This window comes from Trachymyrmex cornetzi, unplaced genomic scaffold, assembly GCF_001594075.2.
Source record: "Trachymyrmex cornetzi isolate Tcor2-1 unplaced genomic scaffold, Tcor1.1 scaffold44, whole genome shotgun sequence".
Lineage (NCBI taxonomy): Eukaryota > Metazoa > Arthropoda > Insecta > Hymenoptera > Formicidae > Trachymyrmex > Trachymyrmex cornetzi.
The window spans coordinates 821,714-847,932 of record NW_017299179.1 but is presented as its reverse complement, the minus strand read 5'-3'; the positions used below and the strand labels follow the sequence as shown (position 1 = coordinate 847,932).

General features: G+C 31.8%; 1 protein-coding gene across 1 annotated transcript in view; it reads right to left on the bottom strand.

Annotated features, from left to right (window-relative positions):
* LOC108764606 (cadherin EGF LAG seven-pass G-type receptor 1) overlaps window positions 1-26,219 on the bottom strand; it is a 68,182-nt gene that overhangs the window by 17,218 nt on the left and 24,745 nt on the right. The window contains exon 3 of the mRNA XM_018512927.1: window positions 13,312-13,417. Coding sequence (XP_018368429.1) covers window positions 13,312-13,417 — 106 coding nt within the window. The remainder of the gene's footprint in view (window positions 1-13,311; window positions 13,418-26,219) is intronic.

Here is a 26,219-nt window from a genome sequence, read left to right as displayed (position 1 = left end):
CGTTAAAAGCAGCTCTCGTACCAAATGACTCAGGTCGCGGTGTATCAATTAATCCACATTATCGGCCCGACTCGTATCCGCGACGCTTTTTAACGCAAGTCGAGAACAAAGCGGTTTCAGGAATAAAGCTCTGGCTTTACTTTTGAAACCTCTATCATTGAGTTGGCAGCTTATCCGAAAGTGAATAATTCTGGAATTACATGGATCACACGTATCGTAATCATTTTGAGAGCGCGATTCGGAAAAAGCCCTAAAAATTTGTAAACAAATTTTTTATCGGATAATATACTATATAACGGAAAACTTTATGTAGAAAATGTCCAGACTTCATTAAGCTAATGATACAAATATATAAAAAAGAATATTACGAATTTTAAGTAAATATTATACAAAACTGTATTAAAAAAAAATATGTATTTTTTGCAACGATGGAAATATATAATATTTTTTAAAAGAAAAATTTCATATTTCAACTGGTTGTGTTAATAATTATATCGTATTAGAAAATACTGGACGTAATTTGAACATTGAATCAGAACCTGAATCAAAAATTGAGTCACAGCACTTCATTAAATCTTTCAAGAAGAGGATAAGATAACCAGAAGAAGCTAGGCGGTGCGATTTATAGCGTGGCACAGTTACCGATATACCTTCGTACGGGGATAAATTGATTTGCGGACGTAAAAATATCCTCTCGATGAAGTCACCTGCTAATTAAAGGGCCGTCGTCTCGTCTGCCACGACCAGAACCTAAACGGAGCAGTGAGTGTATGAGAGTAAATGAGCCCTCATCTATTAATTATCGATTAATTACCACCAAGCACGTGTTTCCGCACGAGTTGAATCATCGACGACGATGTGGTTAAAAAACGTAAATGTCCTCGATAAAGGTTGTCGACTTAAACGTGTCTCTCTCTCTCTCTCTTTTTCTATGATGCAGGGCACCTCTCAAGAAACGATAAAGTAGAGAGCACACCGCTCCTTTATTATTTATATAAAGAGTAATTATATACAATAAACAAAGAGCTAACGTGAGGGTGTCTCAGACAGCAGATCCTAGTTAATAATATAAATAATAAATTTAAAGTAATTTTTTTTTTACCAAAAATGTCAAGAAAGATTATTATACTTACTGAAGTTTATTAGTTTTTAATATTGGGTGTATATCTTTGTCCACTAACAATTCGTCAAATTGAAAATTCTAATTTTGACATAACTTTGCATGCATGATAGGAATTATAATTATTATTTTATTGCGATTCTTAAAAGTAATGCTTATTTCTTTAATCATGTGTGAAAGTATGAAATATTCATAATACTTTTATATTATTGACATAATATATTATAAATTAACCTACATATTATAAATTTAGAGGCACACATAAATAAATATATATATATATGTATATCTTATTTTATGCAGGACTTGTTTAAATAATATAAAATCGACAAAACGTGTATCAAGCTAAAAATTGCTTGATAATTTGATCAATATTCAATCATCAATAAATTCAGTAACAACTTTCTGGTCGCGATTGTTTGTATTACATAAATAATCTCTGTAATTGTACATAGATAATTATGTAACTGTTATGTAAATAAAATTATTAATGATTATTTGTAGATATATTGTTAATACTTAGACACGTACTTGGAATAAATATCGTAAATTTGAATAATATGATATTTAGCCGTTATGTTGTGCTACGTTAAAAGATAATTTTCATATGAAAAAATGCAAAGCAATAAAATTATATATATTTTGTACTCTATTTTATAATTTTTGTATTACATTGTACTGTATTGTACTATATTATATATGTGTATTATTTAAAAAATTATATTCTCTTCTCTAACACAAATTCTTTATATACACAAATTAAAAATATAAAATATAAAAAGTATACATCAAAAGAAAAAGCATGAAAAGTGATAAAATGATTTTATAAGTTAGTTGGTTTTTATTAAATAAAATAACCTCTATGAAAAGGGATCTAAATTTATCCCTTAAAATTGTTTTATACCATACACAATAAAAAATTTTAATGCATTTATTTACCCTATTTACATGTATGCACTCTTGTTAAAATCATAATTTCCGGATTATCAAATTTTCCTTTGTATCTTACATTAAAATTTTGTCAAAGTAAAATCCATGGAATTGAAACATATAATTTTCATTCCCTTTTCTTTATTTTACTAGCTAAAATTAAAATTTCTGAAATTATAAATGTCTCGTTACTTTTAGTCAGAAAGTTTATTTTTAAATTTCAAATATAATATCGAACATAGCAATTTTCTTTCTATGTCAAATTGAGAACTCCGTGACATTCACAGCCCGTTAAAAGCTATCTCTTTACAACGCAGCATCACCTCTCGCAAACGTTTTCGCAACAATATCGCGCGAATGAATTTTTTGTGACGTTGTTGACGACCATAAAATGAGATTTCGATGGAAACGAACTTTCTGACACACGCGAGATCGTTTGTAAATACATATGCTGCGACCTTTGCGACGATTATTTTCATTTTTTGTAGTGAATATTTATCGTAGTGATATTAAAAAATCGCCACTACTCGGAAAGTGGAACAGGCTCATATAAAATATTTCTAAAATATACGATGGCGATTTCTTAACTAGCTTTATCCACGTACTTATCTTTGTAATTACTTTAAATTTTATGCTAAATTTTACATGATGCTATATTTTGTACAATTTAAAAAAAATTATAAATATATACGCATATATATTTTATAGAACAATATAAATATATTCTACAAAAAATATATGTATAAATATATATATTTTGTACAGCGTAACAAATATATATAATTTCATAAATATGTAATTTCATAAAAAAGACATCGTCCGAAATGATGAAAGTCTTCAGACGCATAATTATAAAAATGGTAGCAAGGGTGAGCGATGAGGAGCGTTTCTGCAACGCCACTGTCGCATTAACTAGCCGGTGTACTCGGTGCACTGGCGCGATCACTGAAGGGTGTAATAAAGAAAAGAGATGGGAAAGTTTCGATGAAGGAGAGCGGAACGTCGTGAACCACCTTACAGGCGAGACGTGACCGCGCAAGAATGTAAGTCGCCGTAAAAGCGGTCGTTACGATGAAACGAAGCAAGAAACCTTCGCGCACCATCGAGGTAATGCACGAGATACTTGGATGAGATCGTGTGCATTTATGAATATGTACAGACTGTACATTACACGTGTTTGAATAAATTCATTTTCAGACATAGATTTAATCGAGAATCAGTCCTTTTTCTTAATCGCTTAATCAGATGCTATATTTTTCAAGATAATTCTGAAACATTAATGTAAAGTACCTATAATACTTTAATGTATCAGATATTTAGAGATGTTGGAACGTATAAAATATGCGTGTACACTAATCCTAATGTAGTCTTAAATTCTTAATGAAAAATCTCCTTTATATAGTGAATATTTTGTACTATAACTCCTTATAGTGTATTTTCATTATTACAAGTATAATAGACCATCTACGTATTATCTAGAAAGTCATAATATTTGAAGAAATAGTCCGTTTATTCGACTATAGTGACAAATCCAAGATTTATGACTCGTATAATACGAAACCATTTAAGTGAAATTCAAATATTACATTGCATGTTTACTGTAATACTTAGTTTTACTTTAACATGAGTTTACTGTAATACTTAAACTTGAGTTTACTATAATACTTAAAAATTGTACAATTTAATGAAAACGATTATCAATTAATTATTATCAATTAATCGCGATAGCTTAGTCCGGATCTACAATGGGTGTTTTAAGCCTTAAGCCGTAAGAAATTGACCAAATACAGTCGAATGCGAGGAGAATAATTGATTGTGATTCGTCCATTCCTTATGGCTTAAAGCTTAAAAATCTATTGTAGATCCAGGATTAGACTAAAGTGTTATTTTTCAATTATTTTAAAGATTTAACAAAAAGTAAAAAAAATTCATAGACGTCTAATAATGTTTTGTAACACATCATACACATACATACATATACATATATATATATATATATATATACATAGTGATATATAACAACAACAACCTTGACGTCTTTATTAATTCATACAGCTCGCCAGTTCAGAAACGCGTCTACTGCAATGCGGATTTTCAGTACAATTTTGCCACCTACAATTTCGCGTAAACGATGGAAACACAGAGCAAAAAAGCGACTCGCGTTAGGCGCAAATTGGGCGAACTTTAGATATATGGATGTCGGAAAAACAGCGAGTTCCAAAAAATATCGCGAGTGGAAGAGATGAGTTTTATTTACACTGTACCAATCACGCAACTGTACGAAACCGCGAACAATTATCCCAGCACGAAAACCGCATCGAGCTTGCGATTGAAATTTTTCGTTACTCGTCAGAGAGCACTTTCGGCAACTTGCTTTGTTTATCTTCGAAATGAGAATATGATACGTAGCAAAAGCATTCTTAACGTGAATGCAAAATCAAACGAAATGTAGGGAATAAACAGAGACGCAAGAAGAAAATAGATTTTCGCGGTAGCGCAAATCGCGGAGAGACATGGAAATACGAACGTTCTATTGATAATCATGATAGATGTAGACGCAGAGTCAATCACTTCGGTAATAAAAGCGATTTAAAAACGATTTATAATTTTTAAAAACGTAAACTCATAAATGTGTAATTTATTTATCAAGTAGGTTGAGATCTTTTTATTACAGTTCGCAAAGTCCGAATCGAATCCACTCATATGACACATTTCTGATAAGAGTCCCGTATATATTTTATCGTGCAATAAAAATACAGATGCACCCTTTATATCGCCCGCATAACCGCATCGCGTTTTACAACGCGATTCTCCTATAATTTTTCGCGCGCCTACCATGAGATGCATATGGAGGTGTCAGTCAGCCAATCGTTAAATTGCAGGCGTGCCGACAGGCCCTTATTGTTAAAAATCCCTGGCAACAAAGCTCGGTGTAATCGATAACTGGCGCGAATAACAAGGCTATGCGTTTCGCGCCCCTGACACGTCGCGCGTCGGTGAGAAAATGCACCGACGTATATAATGCAACAATGCTACGCTTTGTTTCTGAATGGGCGTACGACAATAATAAGCATGAATAATACCGCGGGGACCACATTCCTCGATTAAATTCTAAACACTAAATTTCTTGCAGTGAAATCTCATTTCAAGAGAGTGAAAATGCAATCACCCTTGAAAAAAAGGGAAAATATTTCACTTCTTAAAAAAAAGTGACAATCTTCACTCTTTTTAGAGTGAATCTTTTTTTTGAAGTGAGATTTTATTCCTTCGAAATGAAAATTCACTCTAAAAAGAGTGAAAATTGTCACTCTTTTTCAAGAAGTAAAATATTTTCACTTTTTTTTTCAAGAATGGTTGTACTTTAACTTTCTTAGAGTGAGATTTCACTGTAAAAAATTTAGAATGTAGCGCTAAATCAAATTTAATTAAATTTTAACTCAATCGTTAAAAAAAACATACAAATGTAGATGCATTTATCGGAGTAAATCATTTTAACTAAAATAAACGTAAACACGATTGGAAACAAGGAGAGCTTTCATCTCGTGAAAAATACTTCAACGCAATCTATTTTTTCATCCTTCCTTTCTCTTTGAAATTCAAAATAGATTTTCAGAGAGTTTCAAATGCAGTTCCGAAAATGGAGCAATAGTATTTAATGAGGTTAAAAGGATCGCAGTTATAGAAGATATGTTCGCCATCGAGGGAAAACTTACGTTACCATAAATTATGCAGCGAGATCCGTATGATCTTCGCAGACCATTATCTAAGATCGACGGAGCTTGCGTGGGAGTTTAAGGCAAAAGTTACATTTAGGTCGTGGCTTTAATTCGTATTCTAAAGGTACGGAGGAAGAAGGGATACGTGATTGATTTCTCATTCTGATCAGTAATTTTATTTTCCTCGGCGTCGAGAAGAGCAAGTTGATCTAAGAGCTTCATTACTGTTCGTAAGTTGCCGCCGCTTTGTCTCTCGACCATTTTCGCGCTTAATTAAAAACTACTCAGTGAAACCGGTAGAGATCCTCGTTAGTCTTTTTACAGTTTCAAAACGGAGAAAAGAAGGAGAAGATGGAAACTTTGGTGAAACTTATTTCGCGCCGGCTGGTCCTTCTTCAATATCAAATAATAATACTACGTGGTTATCACATAATAATTTTGGAGTAGGATGTATATAGAGTAAATAATTCCGAAGTAAAATAATAAAAACTAAATAACTGTTATTTTGTAATGCATGGATAAAATGAGATTAATTAAATATTATAAAAGTATAATTTATATCCATGATTCTTATTAGTAGCAAACACTAATTTTTCGTTAATTTTAATTGTTGTACTATTTTATTAAATTTAATTCTTAAGTAGGAAATCTTCATATTCGCACATATATTTAATTTTCTTCTCCTTCCTGAAAAGTTTCGCCTTTGCCAGATATATATCGTTCGAGTTATCGAGCAAATTCGAATCAGTGATCTCCCAGGAGAAGCAACTTAGTTTTCCGACAGGACGCGAGTTTCCTCAATCGGTATATAGCAATCGCATTTCCATTTCCACGTGTCGATGCAAAGTTCTTACACGCGTTTTCGGCGTCGCGATGTTCCCGATCCGTGTCACTCAGGTCAGATTTCTCTCTGGGGTTTTCTCCGTTATCTCGGGACAAATCTCCGTAAAATTGTTCCCATAAACCGTAAGACTCGCCGCGAAAATCACTTCACTCTGCAGGAGCCATAGGACGAATTGGGACCAATGAAACCAACGTGTCCTAGCGGTTGATCATGATTTACACAGCTTCGTAAATAGCAACATTCTCTAAAGTGAATTTCCGCGCGCTGACGAAATTTCGGGTCGGTTGGCAAATTTCAAGAAAATTTTAGTTCCACATTTTTCGCAATTTAACGTAATGAAATATTAGCACGTCCTAATGTGAAAGAAACTTGCAACGCCTAGTTTTAACCAAATTATAATATTATACATCCCTCGCACCTCGTAAATTATACGCTTTTCTCCGAAATATCGCAAGGCTCTTTCAACAAAAGCACATTCTCGTAGCTTGTTATACAACGATAAATGAGTATACAAGATGTTTCATAAAATAAAGATTTAAAATTTGTCAAAAGACAATCAAATTTTTATGTAATAATTTTTAATTCCTCTTATTATTCAAAAATAATCCGCATATATTATTTGTAATATATCAATACAAACAATATGTTGTATTTCATCAAATTTAATTCTAAAACAATCGGATATTAAAATTTCCTGGTACTGCTTATACTGATAGATTTACTTAATCCCCGTTTTACCCTCAACCTTAACCAACCTTCAGAAGCGCGCTCCACTTAATGCTGTGTGCGATATATCAAATTCCTAAATATAGCAGAGACAATGTTCTTCTGTGATACGCATAATCGTACTAATTATAGTGATTTAACGCGCGCGTTATTAAACTTGCTAGCTCAAGCAATAACCTTTAATATCATCTGGGACGGCGGGTTGTACATCACTGACAAGTACGAGTTCGTGGAATTCACTATCAATCTTCTTCTGGCACGAATATTCTGACACAAGAATTGTTTTCACCATGAATTTACAATTTTAAGCTATGTATGTACATCTGCGTATGTAAATTTTTAATCTTATATAATTTTCAACAAATTTATAACACTAAACAATTTTTGGTAATAAACATTTAAATAAGATGCACAGATGATGTTTTTATAAAATCTTGATTTATAGTGATAAGTGATAATTTTCTTGTAACAAAAATGAAGACATTAATATTCAGTATCATTTAATATCTTCGAATTAATATTTAATTTATTTATACGCGTTATATTTTTATTAAAGAAATTGTAGATTAATATCTCTATTTATTATATCTCTGTATTTACAATCATAAATTTTAAAATTTATGATCGTAAGTAAGTTTGTATTTTATAATTTTTATATAAAGTTTATTTATTGTAATCTATTCATTGTAAAGATATATATATCAATTAAATATTTCAGTATAACATTTTCATGATGTTAATATATTTTTTATATATATATATATATATACCGTCGTTAACACTGATGTAAACACAGCTGTTAATGAGAATTTCAAATAAATTGGAGCGAACGTTAGGAATATTAGGATAGATTAATATCCCTCCCGTTCGTACCTTTTAATTCCAGCCAAAACGTTATCTCGCTTACCAGACTTTATCTCGCCTGCCAGCATCCCTAGCTGCGGTACAGAGCTCGTAAACGTGTCTGACTTAATGCGGGACAGCGATATATCGAGATTGCGAAGCGCACACGGAATGCACTACTGCTCCATTGGATGGAAACGAAAACGCTGTGAGAATGTAAAACACAGCATGGCCACGTGATATATTTGGATAATCAGTAACAGAGAGAAAAAGGGAAAATTTATATTTAGAGTTTCTTATATCATTTATAGTAGATAACATTAGCAAAGTGTAAAATTTTCCTTTTTTTTATTTCAAATTCCTATTTATTTTATAATAAAATCTTAATAATGTTCACAGATTGTTTTCTATTATATTCTTTATACGTGGATCTTAAAAGTTTTCTGTGTTCTTCTAATTATAATAAAAACAATTTTTAATTACATCCGGATAAAGTAAAAAAGGGCTAATCTTTCGTGTTATTTTTTCCATTTCTTTCATACTGATTTTTACTTATATTTTTATATTCTTGCAATGTTTATCTTAACTTTTTTAGCTATCTATGTATATTCTTTATTTTGCAGTACTTGCTTCAGACTGATAAATCGATTTTTCCTTTTTCTTTTTTTCTCTGTTGCCTCTATTTTTTCTTATGTTCTTCAATTTCCGCAGAAACGAGCACCGTGTGTCAAAATTGTTCAAAATTGGGATCAAGAAAATATGCGAGAGGTCTCGTAGTTGAATTTATTTTTCGTCTCTCTTCACGAATCTGAGGTGGGTAACAATAAAGCCGAATTGCTTCGTGACGGTCGCGAAATTACAACAGACAGAGATTTATCTCCGTCAAGCGGTATGATAAAGCGAGATTTTGCTGTCTCTAATAAACTCCTCCTCCCTTCCTCATTGCATCTGTCTTGTCGCCGGAAAATATTGTTATTGATATTCTATATCTTGCCGGATAAAAAAGAGTGTTCAGGTTATTTCACAAATTTATGTGATCGGTTTTTCAAAGTGCTGATTTATCAACAGTCGTACATTAATAACAGTATATTGAAAACTGTTAACCAATATATTTGTTAAATATGTCATATAAAAATAACTCTTTCTCTTTAACGTATATAATCTAATAGTTTTATTTATTATATTCGTAGTTAATTTTAATTGTTAGAATATCAAGTCATACAAATACTGTATAATATTTTAGACACGGTCAAAAATTGAAAATACCAAGATTGAATATGTATTACAAATGTCATAGTAATCAATAGTAATCAGCTGATATTGCCAGATTAACTATTATTAGCAAATTCTAACAAAAATGAACAAACGCCAAGGATGTGTGCCAGTCGATTTATTGTTGCGAGAAATGTTTAACGTTTTGTAAAATTAATTTACATCAAACATTCTATTCGTTGACTTTAATTTAATTATTAATAAATGATCAAGTACCATATTAAGCTTTTTTAATGGAATCGCTCGATTCGGCGAGGCGCGTATTGTTCAGCGTCGTCCGAAAATTGTGGATAAATTACATTTAAATCAAAGGAGAAAAGTTCAAAGTGCGAAATATAAATCTAACAAGTATCAGTTAAAAAAATAATTATCGTAAATATCGCAACAAAATGGTAAAAATTTCCATTTTCTGACGTTTTGACATGTTTATAAATCAAATTAATTGCGGAGTTAATCGGTTGCGTATATTGATAAATGTTATGCACCAAATAATTATTCACAGAAAATTATCGCATTTTGTGCACAGAGGTAACAATGAGCGGCTTATCATACGAATGGCAGCCTGGTAATCTCGTGTATTCAATAACGTGTCATTTACATTATCATCTATTTACATTTAAAAAATTATATAATTTGTACATGTCATCTAAAATTTGTTCCTATAATGATCAAAATTAGCTGATTACTACAGTATACATAATATCTTCATAACAAGCACGTATAAAATGCAAATTATAGCTGAGCAGGAAAAATTCGATATAATCTGAACTGGGAAAATAAATCAATAACAGATGATGAATCGGTACACATATAAGCGCAATTGCTTGTGCATATTGTGCACACCACTGGCCAGGTTTGACCTACTTATGACTCGAAAACTAATGTAACTCCGATACATTATCAGGATTTTCGATTGTAATTAATCTCTAACATATAACGAGCTATTAATTTCCAGAATGCAATGCGCTATTAAAATTTTACGGTAATTGCGAGATATATCGTGTGTGCATAATAACTGATTAACTGATTTCTACTACATATGAATTTTTTACTGAAACGTTATTGTACTGTTATATCAATCTTTTGAAATATAATTCCAAATTTCCATCAAGTTTAACGTTACACCAGAAACTCGCTCATCCTATATATTCAATGTAAATTCGTCTTTGCGTACTGATACGAAACAAGACCGCAATTAGGAAGTTACATGAAAGGGCGGCTTTTGAAGAGATGGTACCTCGACCTCGTAACATTTAACACGTTTGCTTGTAAATGTTTCTTCGTTGAGATGGATTCTTTTTTCCCGCCTACTACATGTACAATAAAATACATCACTCGTGTGTAGAGTCGTTCTTGGTGGCGAACTTCGCCTAGTTCGCGATCGTGAAATTTAGCACCACGTAGAAAAAACACTGACTCAACTGAAACGATCCTCTCCTTTTTCCGTTCATGCGTAAAATCGCCGATTTATTACCGGTTTACTTTCCTTTTATTCGTCCTCTCAACTAGTACCCGTTATTTATTGATAGTATGAAGTTCAAGTGTTAGTTAGTTCTATTTTTTTCGGTGATTAGCAAATATACAACGAAAAAATATATTTTATACGTTTTACCATTTCCGGTGAATGATATTAATTAAATAAAAATAATATAACATAAAAAAATTACATATAGATTTCACTTTATCAAAAATGAATAAATTTTTCCGTGAAAATTAAAGAAAATATTTATTAGGCAATGATGTTCAAATTAAATTTGTCATATACAATATTTATGCATTATTTAAATTATGAAAAAATAAAATTAATTTCGTTCGTACCGTATGTGAAATTTTATATTCAGTTAGAATTTTTTTTTCTACTTTAGTGGATATCAAGCAAAACAGATATGAAAATATTCTGTTACGATATTCTATTCTTCACAGAATCTATGAATATTGATTAATATCGAACCAAAAATATGAACTTGAATTATATATTACGATGAGTAACATATGAAAAGGTTCTCATGTTTTGCCTACATTTTTAAAACGAAATTTATTTTACGAGAGGATATTAAAAGATCAAAGGCCACGATTTGCAACGACAGAACTGCGATGAATAACATTTGACCTAAAAAGAATCTCATTTCAGCATGGATTTTTTTGGCTTGTACATATATTTTGGCATACGCATATACTTTTGTCTCAATCTCAACGAAGAAAAATATACCACTATACAAGTATAGCGAATCTTTTCGTTATCTAAAGGTGAAGAAATGAGAGTGCGCTTGTTTCTTCGTTGTTACATCTAAGAGAAAAATTCTTTTCGTTCGCTCCTTTCAAAGTAGGAATGACATATACACGTTTTCATTTCTGCAAGAAGAATGCAATGAAATTTACTTTTGCCAGTGAATAATATTCGTAACGTTTTTATGACTAATGGTTGGTATTCTATGTCATTCTTTCTTTTCATTTATCGTTATTATGCAACTACTAATTATTAGCTGAGCGCGTTTTTAAAAAGAAAAACTATTACATTATTATATTCCAGAAAACAAAATTATAGATATTTCAAATAATTTAAATTACAGCTTATAGAAAAAGCTTGTAATAGAAAATAATTTTTTAAGATATTCGATAGTAATATTGTATAAATTTTTTGTGTATAATCCCAATAGATTTAATCAGCGAAGTTAATTGATATATATTTCCCATTATTTCCAATTAAAAATAATTATAAAAGTCTACCTCAATAATAGGGATGATTAATAAATGGTGTAAAGATAGGATGACCAATAATGCAGTTTTAATCTCGTTGAAATCATTAAATGCGATTTATAGCTGATTTAATAACCGTGGGATAGTGTGACAAAATTAATAATATCACACGCGATATTAAAATCCATGGAAATAAATGAGAAAAATTTTTGGCACAAATCCTGTCGCCGGTGGCAAAAAGTTGATGTCACCGACACGCAATTAAAACTTGGAAATAGGAATGCTGCACTAATTTCCGCTTTGAGTTCTGAACGCTTCCTAACGTCTTCCTACGACTTTTCTCCTTCTGCCTGCGGTATAATCGCTCGAGAGAATCCGGAATGCTTTCTCCCGTTTGTCGGTAACCGGCATCGCATTTCGCCGGGAGAATTCGAGTGGCAATGTTAGGCATCCTCATGTACGAGGACGCCTGACATCGCTTCTCGGATGTTTCCGGATGAAAGAAAGAACGAACAGAGGAAAGAAAAAAGAGAATTCTGAAATCTGTCACGTCTCGAGACGAGCTTGCGGATCTCGGAGCTTAATTAAAGAGGATTCAAGTGCGGAACATTAGACGGAGGAAGTCTCGACGAAAGCTTTTCTCGGCACTCTCGCTGATGTGCCGAGCACGAAACGGAATTTCTCTTTCTCTCTCCCTCTCTTCTCTCTGAAAGCGGAAGAACCAAAAGCAGCCACCGGAATTTACACCTCGACGGATTTAAGTCGATTTTCGCATTATGTTTGTATAAAAGGAATCGGAGAGGAAATACAAATATTTCACTAATAGACTCTAAAGGTAATTTTAAATGAAAAATGTCGTATCAATGTAGTTCTAACTTTTTCCAGTTATATCTGGAAAACCATTATAATTCAAATCTGTCAGAGATATGTCATCTCAAACAAATTTTCTGTCAGATATCATATTTTCAAAGAGCTTTTTAATAATCATTCAATATTTGTAACGTATTTGGAGATCGTGTGTTATTATTATATTTCATATTTTACGTAAGATATAGATATTTATAAATTTTTCATATATAAAGGATTCTTTAAAAAAGATTTTAATTTCGTATATACAAGATAATTGTCTCGTAATGAATAGAAATAGAGAAACGTAAACATACCTGTACTCCTCCAGCACCTACGATGAATAACAATTGAACCATAAAAAGGGCTGCCAAAAGATTCATCAGGGTCGTTCCTGCCAAGCTCCTCAAGTCAGAGAAGAGACTAAAACATAAATACAGCCAATTATTAAAAGATTCATTGATTTATTGATAACTACAGAATAAAACTTTATTCGGATCAACGAAAGAAAAATAATCTTACATAACACTTGTATAAAGGAATGAAATATTAATTCTTTACTAAATATATTTTAGTTCAAATTAGGAAATAATCTACTATTTTCAAAAAATAATTAGCATACAAGTAATTAAAGAAAATTACTTGGCACCGAAAATATTAAATAGATCAAATAATAAAAGAATCATAAATATTCAGAAGATTAGCCACGAGCACATTACATTATTCTCACTAGGATGATAACGTGATATAAAGAATAGATGGAGAAACGAATACCAGGGTGAACGTAATACATTACGTCCACGCGATAACACACGTTCGTGGGAGAAATATCTCGATATCGAGGAAGTTGAGTGTTCAGTAACAATCGCACGAAAGTTTCCACAGAGAAATAAATTCGATAATCGCCAATCATGCGACTTACAAAAAGATATCAGTTGCATTTGTCTTCGTATGTCAACCGAAGAGAAATGTAATTTAATTTAAAAAAACGGCATTTCTAACATAAATTTTAATATTTAATATAAATTTAGTTTTAAAGGGACGTGATTCTTTATTTAATTCTTCAATTGAGTCATTTTAATGAAAACATTATAGTGTTATTAAACTGTTTGTAACGACAGATTGTTTAAATTTATAACGATTACAATAAAATTTTACTAATAATATATAATAATATAGATACCTATTATTCTAATGATAATAATAATTTATTAAGTATATTTATGCCGATACGAATAAGAGATTATTAAATACTGAAAAATAAAAAATCTTACGTATAAAAGTGATTATATAAAAACATTGTCGTCATCATTATCATTACAACGTCATTCTATCGATAGACTTGTATGTTTTCATATCATTTCCATCATATTAAGATGGAGGAAGAATTCTATTTCAATTAAATATACGGAAATTAAAACGTGTCATTCTTGTATATCACTCTTTATTGCAATCGGAGTGCAAGCGAGCCGCGACGAAGATAGGAGGTCCTCTTAAATTATGGATTTGCTCCGCTTTTCGGTTGCCTACAATTAAGTGTCGCGGACCGTTCGTGCAGTCATCCTCGTGAATAATTCGCCCATTCCGTGAATAATTCATAAATCGCTGCCGAACGGCTTCTAGCGAGAAAGGAATCCGCCGCTGACGGAAACAAAGGAACGATCGCGATAGAGGAAAGTTACAAACGAGAACTATCGCTCTTCCATCTCAAAGATGAACGAAGGCAAAGTATGCTGGTTAAAGAACGGCTACCGCAGAAAAATGCGATTAATAATAAGGCGATGGGTAAAGGCAAGAATAACGGAGTTAGCTTGTAGTAAAGATCAAGCTCGAAATATCACACTTGAAAATTTTCAATTTAAAAAATTGTTCGTAAAACGTAGTATCTCTAAAGACAATGATCTGAAATATGGAAAAAAATTCTATATAAAGAAGATTCAAAGAAAAAGGAATGTTTCAATAATTCGACAGCTTTTTAAATTGTATTTTTAAGTAGGTATAAGTACAATCATTTTATGATAAATAGGTAATGATATAGAATACAAGTCAGTTTTATTGTCAGCTCTGAGAAAATTGTATAATAAAATATAAAAAGATACATGTATTTTTTTATGTAGAGAATATATATATTATTTTTCATAAATATTCTTTTACAGTGGACTGTCACTATCTATCCAATTTTTTATAAATAGAGCGCGTGTCCAAATATAGCTCATAAATTTATATTAGTATGACGAGAAATGCTTAGACTTCACGAATTTTTTTGATTTATTTGTCGTTTGCGTGGCATCGATATTCGGTTTATGCAGAGGAAATATCAGCATCCTCTTTTCTAGGTCGCCAGCTGGAAGCGAGAGACATAAATCCACATTGTATATGTACGTCATGCATGTACTTGATACATCACTAATGAGAGGATAAGCCGCACGTACTCTTGCGCGATCTGTTCTTTCTTTATTAAAATTATATTGTACACAGATTCTTTATCAAAAGAAATATCTTGCGTAAAAAGTAATATATTAAATAAAGATATAACGTATAACATTAGTAATATTATGTAATATTAATATAAAATTAATTGAAATAGATGAAAGCCGTACTTTGGATATACCGACAAAGATAAGAGCTTTAATGACCATTGTACGATTAATAATTATTAGGTTCGCTAATAGTACGTATTATTCTGATATTACTATGCTTTATGTATAATTATCTACAATGTAATTATAATTATAATTATATATAATCGAATTCAATAAAATACGAATGAAAGTGAGCTTTCCAATCGTGCTTTATACTATTAATATATTGTAAATATTTCCAGTTCGAGACAGCCTTGACTAAAGGTGGGAATAAAAAGTGTAATGATCCTCTTGCTCGACTTTTGCGACTGTCGACACTTTTTTGCCTGTACCCGACATTGAAAGTTTTATCGTTTTTATGAATTATTCACAAGAATGGACGTGAAACGAGAAATCGCGCGTAGAATATCCACGGGAGCAGTTGAAATCCATCTCCGTGACTCTCAGGAGATTTTCTTTAGAACCACCCTTTATTTCTTACTCTTTAGCAAGAGTCATTTTACGCCAAATTTGATTATCTTACAGTGGCTTCTTCGTATATAATTATTCGACGAGTTATGTATCCGCTTGTCTCATCAATCTCAATTATAAATTTAAGTCCGAGTTTCAGAAGAAATTACATTTCAAAACTTACAATAAGTATAAAGTACGACTTGTATTGTCAACACATATTTATGAAATAATTAATAGATTAATCTTGTGATATATATATTTTAATTCACCTTTTTTACATGAAATAATATATATATTTGTAAAATAATTTCAATTATTTACTTCTGCTACTACTGACGTAAATAAACAAACAGTCTAAAATACGAACTAATGAAAAATGTATAAGCTATCTACTTTAGTAAAAATATTCCAATTTACTGCGTGCAAAAAAATATGAATTTAACAACCGTTTTTAATCTCATTGAATATGTGAAAATTCATGTACATAATATCATGTGGAAAACAACTCAACATATTCACCGAACAATAGTCTAAAAATTGCATTATAATTTTAGAGTTAGAGTTCTATTCGCTGATGCTGATATCTCGAAGGACGACAGCGCTATTAAGGATAAACGTCGCTGATAAGCAGCGACGTTGCGTTACGATTTATCAAGGTTCCGACAGCCACGATCGGAACTTACGAAGACTTCGCTCTTTTCGTTGGACCTAATGACATCGTGCAAAATCCTAATCTTAATCCTTAATCGCATTTGGCCTTCAGCCGTCAATCGTATATTGCGAAACGCAATTATTTATAGTTACATTTTTTATAAATATATAAATGTCTTGACGGCTAAAATAAATTTTGGACTTTATATCAGTCAAAAAATTTCGGTAAAGCAGATAAGCTTTCGTTTAATCTGTACTTATTATCTGCGAGACTTAATTAATTCGTAGTCTAATTTTTGTTTTCATCGTTATTCATCTTATTATCAGTATTATCACTTTTAAATCTAATATATACTAGTAAAGACTGAAGTCTTTGTCGATTGAAGCAACACCAGCTTTTAGAAACTAAGTTGAACTTACAAGTTACCTAACAACTTTTCCCCCAAAATTTCTTGATCTTTCCCTGAGGAGAGGACACGACCTCTCTTACTGTGAATCAACTTGCGCGAAACTTTTCTCCCCTATCTAATGTTTTTCTCGTAATTATGTGTACTTACTCGCCTCGGGCTTAATGTTCGAACGTTCGAGTGTATCTAGTAATAAGACAAACTTGATAAATGTGCGTTAACACATCTAAATATTTGCTTGTAGAATAATTTCGTGATCCCACAGTGATCATATATTCCCTTCCCCCCCTCCTCTCTTTCTCTCTCCTTTTCTGTCTCTCTCGTCGTTCTCATAATTCGCCACACAGTTAACTTTAATCGAAAATATTCGTGAAATCCAAAAATACAGAAAGTTCACTTTCCGTTTCGATGACTCTATCGAAAAATAGCTACGCGAAAGCTAACCAGACAGCTATCGAAGCATTATTGGATATCGATAGTAGAAGCCACTGTAATCACATATTCAAGACAGTTTGATCGGATTTTCGATAAAGGATACCACCAAGCAGAATTCGGGAAATCGTCAATTTGAATTACTGCAGGCCTTCGCGAGACTACGTCTGAACTGAAATTCCAAGTTGTCGATAGAAATTGTCTACACGTCAAATTTCAACAGACAGAGAAGCATTTTGGGAAGAAAGCAATACAGAATCAAGAAATCGAAATTTCAGTCAAAAATTGTAATGTTATGAAAAATAATAATGTTATATTAATATGTCAATACAAAAATTTTTTTTACTTTTATAATATGCGATTGAAAGTATAATAAAGTATAATAGTATAATTTAACAGTGAACTTCTTCTTATCGTCTTCATCATTTTAATATTTTTGTCTTTTTTCTTCTATCATTTCTTATTCCTTTGACAAATATTTGCATTCTCTCGTGATATAAAACGGTAGTGGATGTTGTTTGGATATCGCAGCCGCCACTAATGGCGAACCATCGGGGATGTTATGACGTTTTTACTACCGATAAGGATCGTAAAGGAACAAGTCGTGGGTGAAACTGTCGTGATACAATGATGCTCCACCTGAAGAGGGGTTTCCAAAGATCGGCAGAAAAAAGCAGTCGTCGAACGAGTAAAGTTCTTTAAGATGACAAGATCCTCTCTTCGGCTCAACTCTCCCTTTTAGATCTAAATCGCACCCAAGGGAGATTCGTTATGGCTCTTCCAAGTTTGTCGCCATGAAACTTTCAAGCTTGTTAGCCTGAATCCTTTTACCCTCCTTATAACAAAAGCCGATGTACTTATATCTGATCTAAAGATATGGAAATTATGAAAACAATATTTCCACGATTTACATTGAAGATTGAAAGCGTCTCAGTTTTTATTACAGGCATTTATAAGCGTCCCAAAACAGAGTTTAATTATTGCTTAATCGGATAGTTATTACAAGTTTATCGTTCTTATTACGTAAATTCTATTAAATTATATTGTTTAAGTCAATCGAGGTCTCAACTTAAACAGAATATTAACTCACAATTTATTTGGTTTTTATTATTCTAGAACTTCCACAATCGTATCTTGAAATTTCGGTTTGCTACGTATATATAACAGTAGTGTCATTGCGCAGCTGTTGCTAGGCCACAGATTATGAGTTCCGTTATTTCGCGTCACTACCGAGACGCGTAATTTGCGCAAACGAATCGAGTTGTGCAGAGAGGTTGTTTTTATTACGCGAGACGAATTTGCAATGGAAATCCCGAGGACCCGGTGTTTTAAATGGCGCGACCATCGAAAATCAACTTCTAATTCGCCGCTCGGCACATCGAGCATGCTTTTCAATCAAAGTGCGCAGATGCGTGAAATGCGAACTTTATATACACGAAATAAGAAAAATCATAACATATAAATAATAAGGCGATCTTGTTAAAAGCTGGGACAGCAGTGACAGTTGTAATCTCATTGAAAACTTTTTCTGAAATCCAATTTAAATTCGTTGACTTTCTACTATAAATTTTAGTTGGAAAATTCATGAATATTTAGATCAGAAGTATTATATCTATAAAATTACTATCGAATGAACATGACAAGTTCCAAAACATTTAAAAATATGATTTTTTTCTGTAAGAAGAATTCAATAATATTAAAAACTCGAAGCAATAATGAAAGAAACGATTATAAAAATAGTAGATATATAGCTTCTAATGGTATGACAAAAATCATACGTTAACTTATAATGAGTTAAATTCTTTCAATTTGCAAAGTGTTAATTACTATTCAATTTAAATCGTAACTTGAACTTTTCAGCTCTCATAAAGGGAATAAAATCCGGCTGCGCTGCTGAATGTTGCATTATTTTTCCAACGGGAAATGCTTGACTACACCACCAGGTGGAAAAGAACGTAGTGCAATCGTTGCTACAGTTAAACTTTATTTTCCCGTTGGGTCATTGGAAATTTACGACCGCGGAAAGTTACTCGGAAACGCACACGCGAATGGTGTGATTTCAGATCTCATAGATTCTGCAAATATAGGAATGCGTTGCAAAGTTTTCACTTATCTAACGAAGTCTAGAATATGTTAACGATTGCCAATGCAAATAATTCTCTTCATCGAAAATTCATTTAAAACAGTAAATTGGAAATTACGTTGTCTCATAATACCTATTAGAAGCAATATTAAATTCGAAACATTTATATCGTGATTTCTTGATAGCCAATCGCTTTTAATTACGCAGATATATTGAAATATTATACAATAATATACGTAAAGAAAACAACAGCTTTATTCTTAATTTGATATACGAGAATCAAATCTGAAAAATAAGTTTTTCTCATGTCATGGATTTAAATATAATTTCTCAGATAAATAAAATATTAAAAAAATTAGATTACATTTTAAATTCCTTGTATGTAAATTTTTAATTCACTTTACCCGCTATTTTTCTAGCTAGAAAAGAATAATTGTTAAGACGCAATCGATGTGAGAGAGTAAAAGGTAAAAGAATAAAAATAGAAATAATAGCATTGTTTTAAGAGGAAAATTATCAAATAAAATATTATGTCAGCTCGCACACACATTTTAACCAATTGATTGAAATATGTTACACGACTTCTCAGTTGTGCAAAGCAGTAGGTGCTCGGAATTCCTACGCGTAGCCACGGCACATTATTTCGCGGTACGTTTGTCGAGTTAAGAAGTATAAATTGCACCCAACACAGGCTTCTCATCGTTTCCAGCCCGTAAAGCACGAGGGAAGCAAGAGTGCAGAGAGCTTTTGAAATTCAACCCGTCGCGTTGCATCGTCCCCTGCATATCTTTTGTTCGCGTATCACGTTGTCGCTTTATAACCATCTGACTTTTCATACTCACCACGAAGCCGAGTATCTATCTCGTTAATTCTTCCTTCCTGACTATTTTACTGAGCTTACACATCAGTAGCGCCTAAATTCCTACAGACTGACACTCGATCGAGTACTCGATCTTATTCAAGGATAATCGCAAACTTTGTAATCTTTGCTCAAAGCACTTTAACGGAACTTTAATTTGCGCAATTATCAAGTCATTTAAGTCAGCTGTTGCCAGCGTAGTGAAAATGACGTTCAATTATGGAAATACGCACAGATGTCTGAATATTATGTTGATACGTTATAATATTTTTTTATAAAAAAAAGTTAAATTAATATTAATATTTTTATCGTATAAAAAAATAATTCATCTAATTTTGTTTCTCATGTATAGCTTCATTTTATCTTATAGAGAGATAGAATTCAAAAAGATATCCAATATCTCAGGAAGCTATGTAAAGAAACGCAAAGTGGAAATGCTGCGCTCGTACGAGCTACGTATGTACGAATCGTGATCCGAAAGATAAATATTTTATTTTCGTAGAAACGTGTGTTCGCCTATTTTATTATAGCGTGCGTAACATTTACCATGACGCTCGTAACGAGGGAAAACTCTCGCGTAGATCAACATATACATTCGTGTGGTTTACGTATGAGATAACTATCCGATAAAATCACGTGTATCTATCGATGTAAATATACGTAAAACTTCTCTCTTAAAGATTACACGTTGCTATCAAAAAGTAAAACAGCAAAAACAAAATGATACGAACGAATGCGCAATAAAACAACGCTTCGTTAGCACCTCGTTACGTAAATTTTGTTTCACACGATCTTTTATGTAGAATAAATGTTATTGAAATAACAATCTCTTTTAATGTAAATTAAATCCGTAAAAAGTTACTCGATCTTTATTTTAAAATGTTGTGTATTCTACTATTTCCCAAAATGTTTTTCACGAAATTATTTTGTATAATGACATATTATTATTATTACTAACTTTATTGAGTGCACTATTAACAAAATACATTAGATAGATAATACAGAGTATTATTTTAAATAAATAATACAGTATTATTTGATATCACGTATCAGTTACACTATAATAGGCTGGGCGACAGCTGAGCAGCTGATTTGAAGCCGTACCTGCATTAAAATAAGTGCATTATAAAAATTAAATTCGAAAATTAATATTACAATTACATAAATACGTGAATTACTGTAAGAACACTGAAGTAGAAGGAAACGCTATAACATATAACATTATACACTACTCATAGAGACAAACAATAAGAATTGTACAGAACAGTTGATCTGACATAAAAATTTTGGCGCAATGTATCGAGTAATTTCAGAACGAAATACAGGAAGCCGCGGTAGAGATCGTAAAGCAGCATGGTATATTATTATAAAATTTCACTGCAGTGTGTAGGAGAAAGCTCTCTGAAATTTAGATTTATGATGAATAGGATATTTATATCGAAGTTAATAATTCTCATCGTTATCGTTGCTATTCCAGATATCAAAATTCAAATGGGAAACTCAAAAAACTCTGGGAAAATTCTGATAATAATGAGTTCTCAAGAAAGATTTCCTCTACGTTGTGGAAGATCCTAACAATCCGAGCAACGATCGAGATGACTCTGCAATAAAGATGAAATCTCGAGAGCTTCGTGAACCGTGTTCTTCGTTCCCTACGATTATCCTGGTTCAGGATTCGTATTGTCCGTCGCTTAAACGTCGACGTTGGTTGCCGTCAAGACGTGATGAGTCTAATTTGATAGTCAGAAATTCGAGAAACTAGCAATAAGTTTCTGTCCGTCAAGTGTTGCATGTTATCGAGGTCTGAATTCATCTGAATAATAACGATACAATTACAGTTGTAATTTTGAATATATGTTATGCTATGCTAATATTTTTATTATTAAGAATCAATTATTGATGTAATAAATTTTTAATAGTATAATTGTATCCTTCCACAAAAATCGTGACTGTGTCTAATCAATATTACACTGTTAAAAATTTTATGAAATTTAATATACTTTTAAGTTATACAATTTGAACTGAATTTTATGACATTACATTAAATTTAATGTATTTATAACTGAAAAGTATATTTGTGTACATGTACATGAAATTTAATATATTTTTTATGAAAATTTATGAAATTTAATGTACTTTTTATAAAATTTTATGGAAAGTACATTAAATTTCATAAATTTAACATGTGCATATATGTTCATTACATTTAAGTAACTACTGTAATTTAATTTTCATTTAAATCATTCATTACTTTTAATTTTGTTCATAATCATGAGCTTCACATGTAAAGGAAGCTCGTGGTTATATTTCTAACAGTGTACGTTTAATAATATCTCAAAAATTTTTGTTTGTAATAATTTTATCATATCAATAATTTATTATCCATAATTTTTAATAATATTGATTTTAACAACAAAAATATAGTCTTACTTTAGAAACATAAATTATTATAACGGAGAAAACAGACGTTCGCTTAAAAAATTTACAAAAATCTCACACAAAGTTTCAACAAATTTTTATGACGAGAAACATAGTATCTCATTTCAGGAATAATTTACGGCAAAACGGAAGTACATTAATGTGAATGCAAGAAGTGTTGTAAAAAAGTTGTAACAAGTATACTTACAATGTGGTATGTCGTAATTAAAAACCAGCTAAACGTTGAAATGTAAAAATTCCGCCCAAATAAAGTTACAACTGAGAGACGAACAATGTGTGCTATAATGCGAGGGATGTAGTTAGAAAGAACTGTTGCTTTTGTCTTTACGATTTTTTTGCATCAAGTCCATTTTCAATGCAGCGATTAATGAACGGAGAAATACAAAAGGACGAGCCTGGTGAAATAAATCTACGAAGCTACAAGTGGTTTCACAGTAACAATCGAGTGAATGCTACTTCGTGACGCGAAAAAGGAAGAAACCTTCAACGTCAACAATTCCAAACTTTGTTACCGTGATATAAATGCAATTCAATGATGTGCATGTATTTCAATTATGTTAAATATTATTTTACGTTTAAATAATAATTCAACCTATGTTATATCCGATAATATCGGAATTTACATTCAATTTAACATTTAGCTGAATCGAGCTTTCCTAATTAAAATGTCAACTGCAAATTTAACGGAAAGGAGAAAAATATTAAAATTACAAATTAATGTCTTCTTAAAAAAGATACATACAATATATTATATTATTCATAATATAATATATTATAATATCGTAATAAAGTTAAGGTCGCAGTGTCTATTATTATAAAAATTATATTACAAAATGAATATTTTACTTTCACAAGGAACAAAGTTGGACAATGTGAATTAATTAAGTTCGAAAATGCCGCGTTGAATCCTCGCAGCTCTCGAACTCTGATGTGAAATTTTCCTCACAATGATAATCGCGGCCGAACTTCTAATATATTAATTCAATTATTATCACAGCGCTCACCCGACGGGATACACTGTGCAGAATCTCGGGACTGCCTCCGTTAATGGACAGGAGCATTTCACGGTTTAACGTCGGCTTCCATTAAATCCGTAATATAATTCCCATACGCCCCGCGTTATCGCTCTCCGCGCTATTGCACCGCTACACGCTTTCTTGTATGCGTGGGTTGGTGTGTGTGCTTTATGTATTTATGTGTGTTAAGACTGCAGAATCCGCTCCATTTACTTAGAAAGGTGAGAAGAAGAAATGAGCGTTCTTATTAACCTGTTTCTTATTTGCGTCCACGCAAAACATATTTTCCTTTTTTTTTAGTTTTAATAATATATTATACGGAGAAAATTTAATAAAGGAAGACAGAGGGAACCAATTTTAAATATTTTTAGCTATTATTATTTTCCTTATTGATGTATCAAGGAATTTATATAATCTACGGAAGAATTTCTTTTCTAAGTCATACATTCACTTCAAGGTTTTAATAGAAAAAGCCAACGCTTGATCAGACATCTCCCCTACAAAGATTAGAAATTTTGAAATTGTCAAGATCAGACGTACTTATTTTTCACAAAAATAATTCCAAATTTACTTGTGTAAAAATTACATTAGATATATGTATATGTCTCTAACAAAACTATCGTTCATCAAGTAAGCAACTTTTTCGGAAAGTTCGTAAGAACTAAAAACCTTACTCCGCATTATTTACATAAAGTAACACCATCAAGGAGTTGTCACGTTAAAAAACTGAACTGCAAACTTTCCGTCGCACTATTTACGCGCTGGCATTCGGGAGCAGCACTCAAGTTTATTTCGCTTCGTCGCCACCTTGGCGAAAAATCCCTTTAAGAGCTTCGCCACATCGCGAAAGAAGTTGGGTCAACGTGAGTTTAAAAGAAGACCAGCGGCGAACTTTCGCATCGTTTGTCCTTTCTAAAGTGTCGGAATTCCAGGCGATCCTCGACCACCAAAGCAATCTTTATCACTGTCATTGCAAAATCCCAGCGAGCTTAAAGAATCCCGGTAGTATTGCGAAGTCAGATCTTTGATAAATGAGCGTTCATTCGAAGTTATACCACCGATCGTTTAACTTATATAATTAAATGTGTCACATAACTATTATATACTATCATATAACAGTATCAATTAAAGTCTAATAAAAATATATGGAGTTATTATTCGCATAATCGTATAATTAAATTTAAAGAAAATTACTTTTTCATTTCAATCGTGAACATTTTAAAAAAACATTCTATGAAATATAAAAAATATACAGAAAGGAAACACTGTGCTGAGATTCAATTTAACGCTACCACAATACAATTCAGAATTAATAACGCAGTACACAGATAAAAATCTCCAATAAACTCACCTATCAAATATTTACCTTACCGACATGCGATGCATTTATGATGTCAAATATTTATTTTCGCCACAAAGAGGACTTATCGTATTTGGTCAAATGGTCCTGCGTTAATTACGTTACCAACCCTCTCTCCATATACTTTAAATATTAACGTCGCTCGTCATATTTTAAAAATAACACCAAAAAAAATATTACGCGAAATTTCATTTGATTCTCGTTCGCATTACGAATCAATATCACCAATAATTTATTCAATTCTATCCTTTGAAAAGAGTAGTTTATAACTTTGCAATCTTTGAAAAAAAAAAACAATTAAAAAATGAAAAAACTACATACAGCTAGTACTCAGTACAATCGTCGGCAAAATTAAAAAATACCACTCCAGTCTGTCAGATCTCGAATATCACGGATACTTGAACCATCCATAAGGAAGTCTGTAATGGAGTGACGGATCTGCAATTAATTAGGTCAGGAACCAATCGGCTTAACAATTCTACCCGGATGCTTCAGAAAAGGTAAAGGGAGAGAGAGAGAGAGAGAGAGAGAGAGAGAGAGAGAGAGAGAGATGCCGCTAAAATCTTAGCCGGAAGTTGAAATCGATCGAAGACAGTCGTTTTCAATTACGGGAAAGCCACGATATATATTATATCATCATCTCTCTAGGTGATCAAACAAGCTTTAAAGCTTGGAATCGGTTAAATATCTAGGAGATTTACGAGACAGTGACGTAAATAATATATGATGAACCATTAATCTTTTCACATAATCTATTGTATAGAAGAGGAAAGACATTTTGACGATTATTATGAAGATAATAAATATTTGACGGTAATAATAATTTGAAAGAAAAAATAAGTATATGAAATATAATAACTAAAATATTTAATATTTGGATGTAATATCTAAAAAGTTAATTGCGTTTATATCAATTTTACTAATACTTAATCAATTTATATAA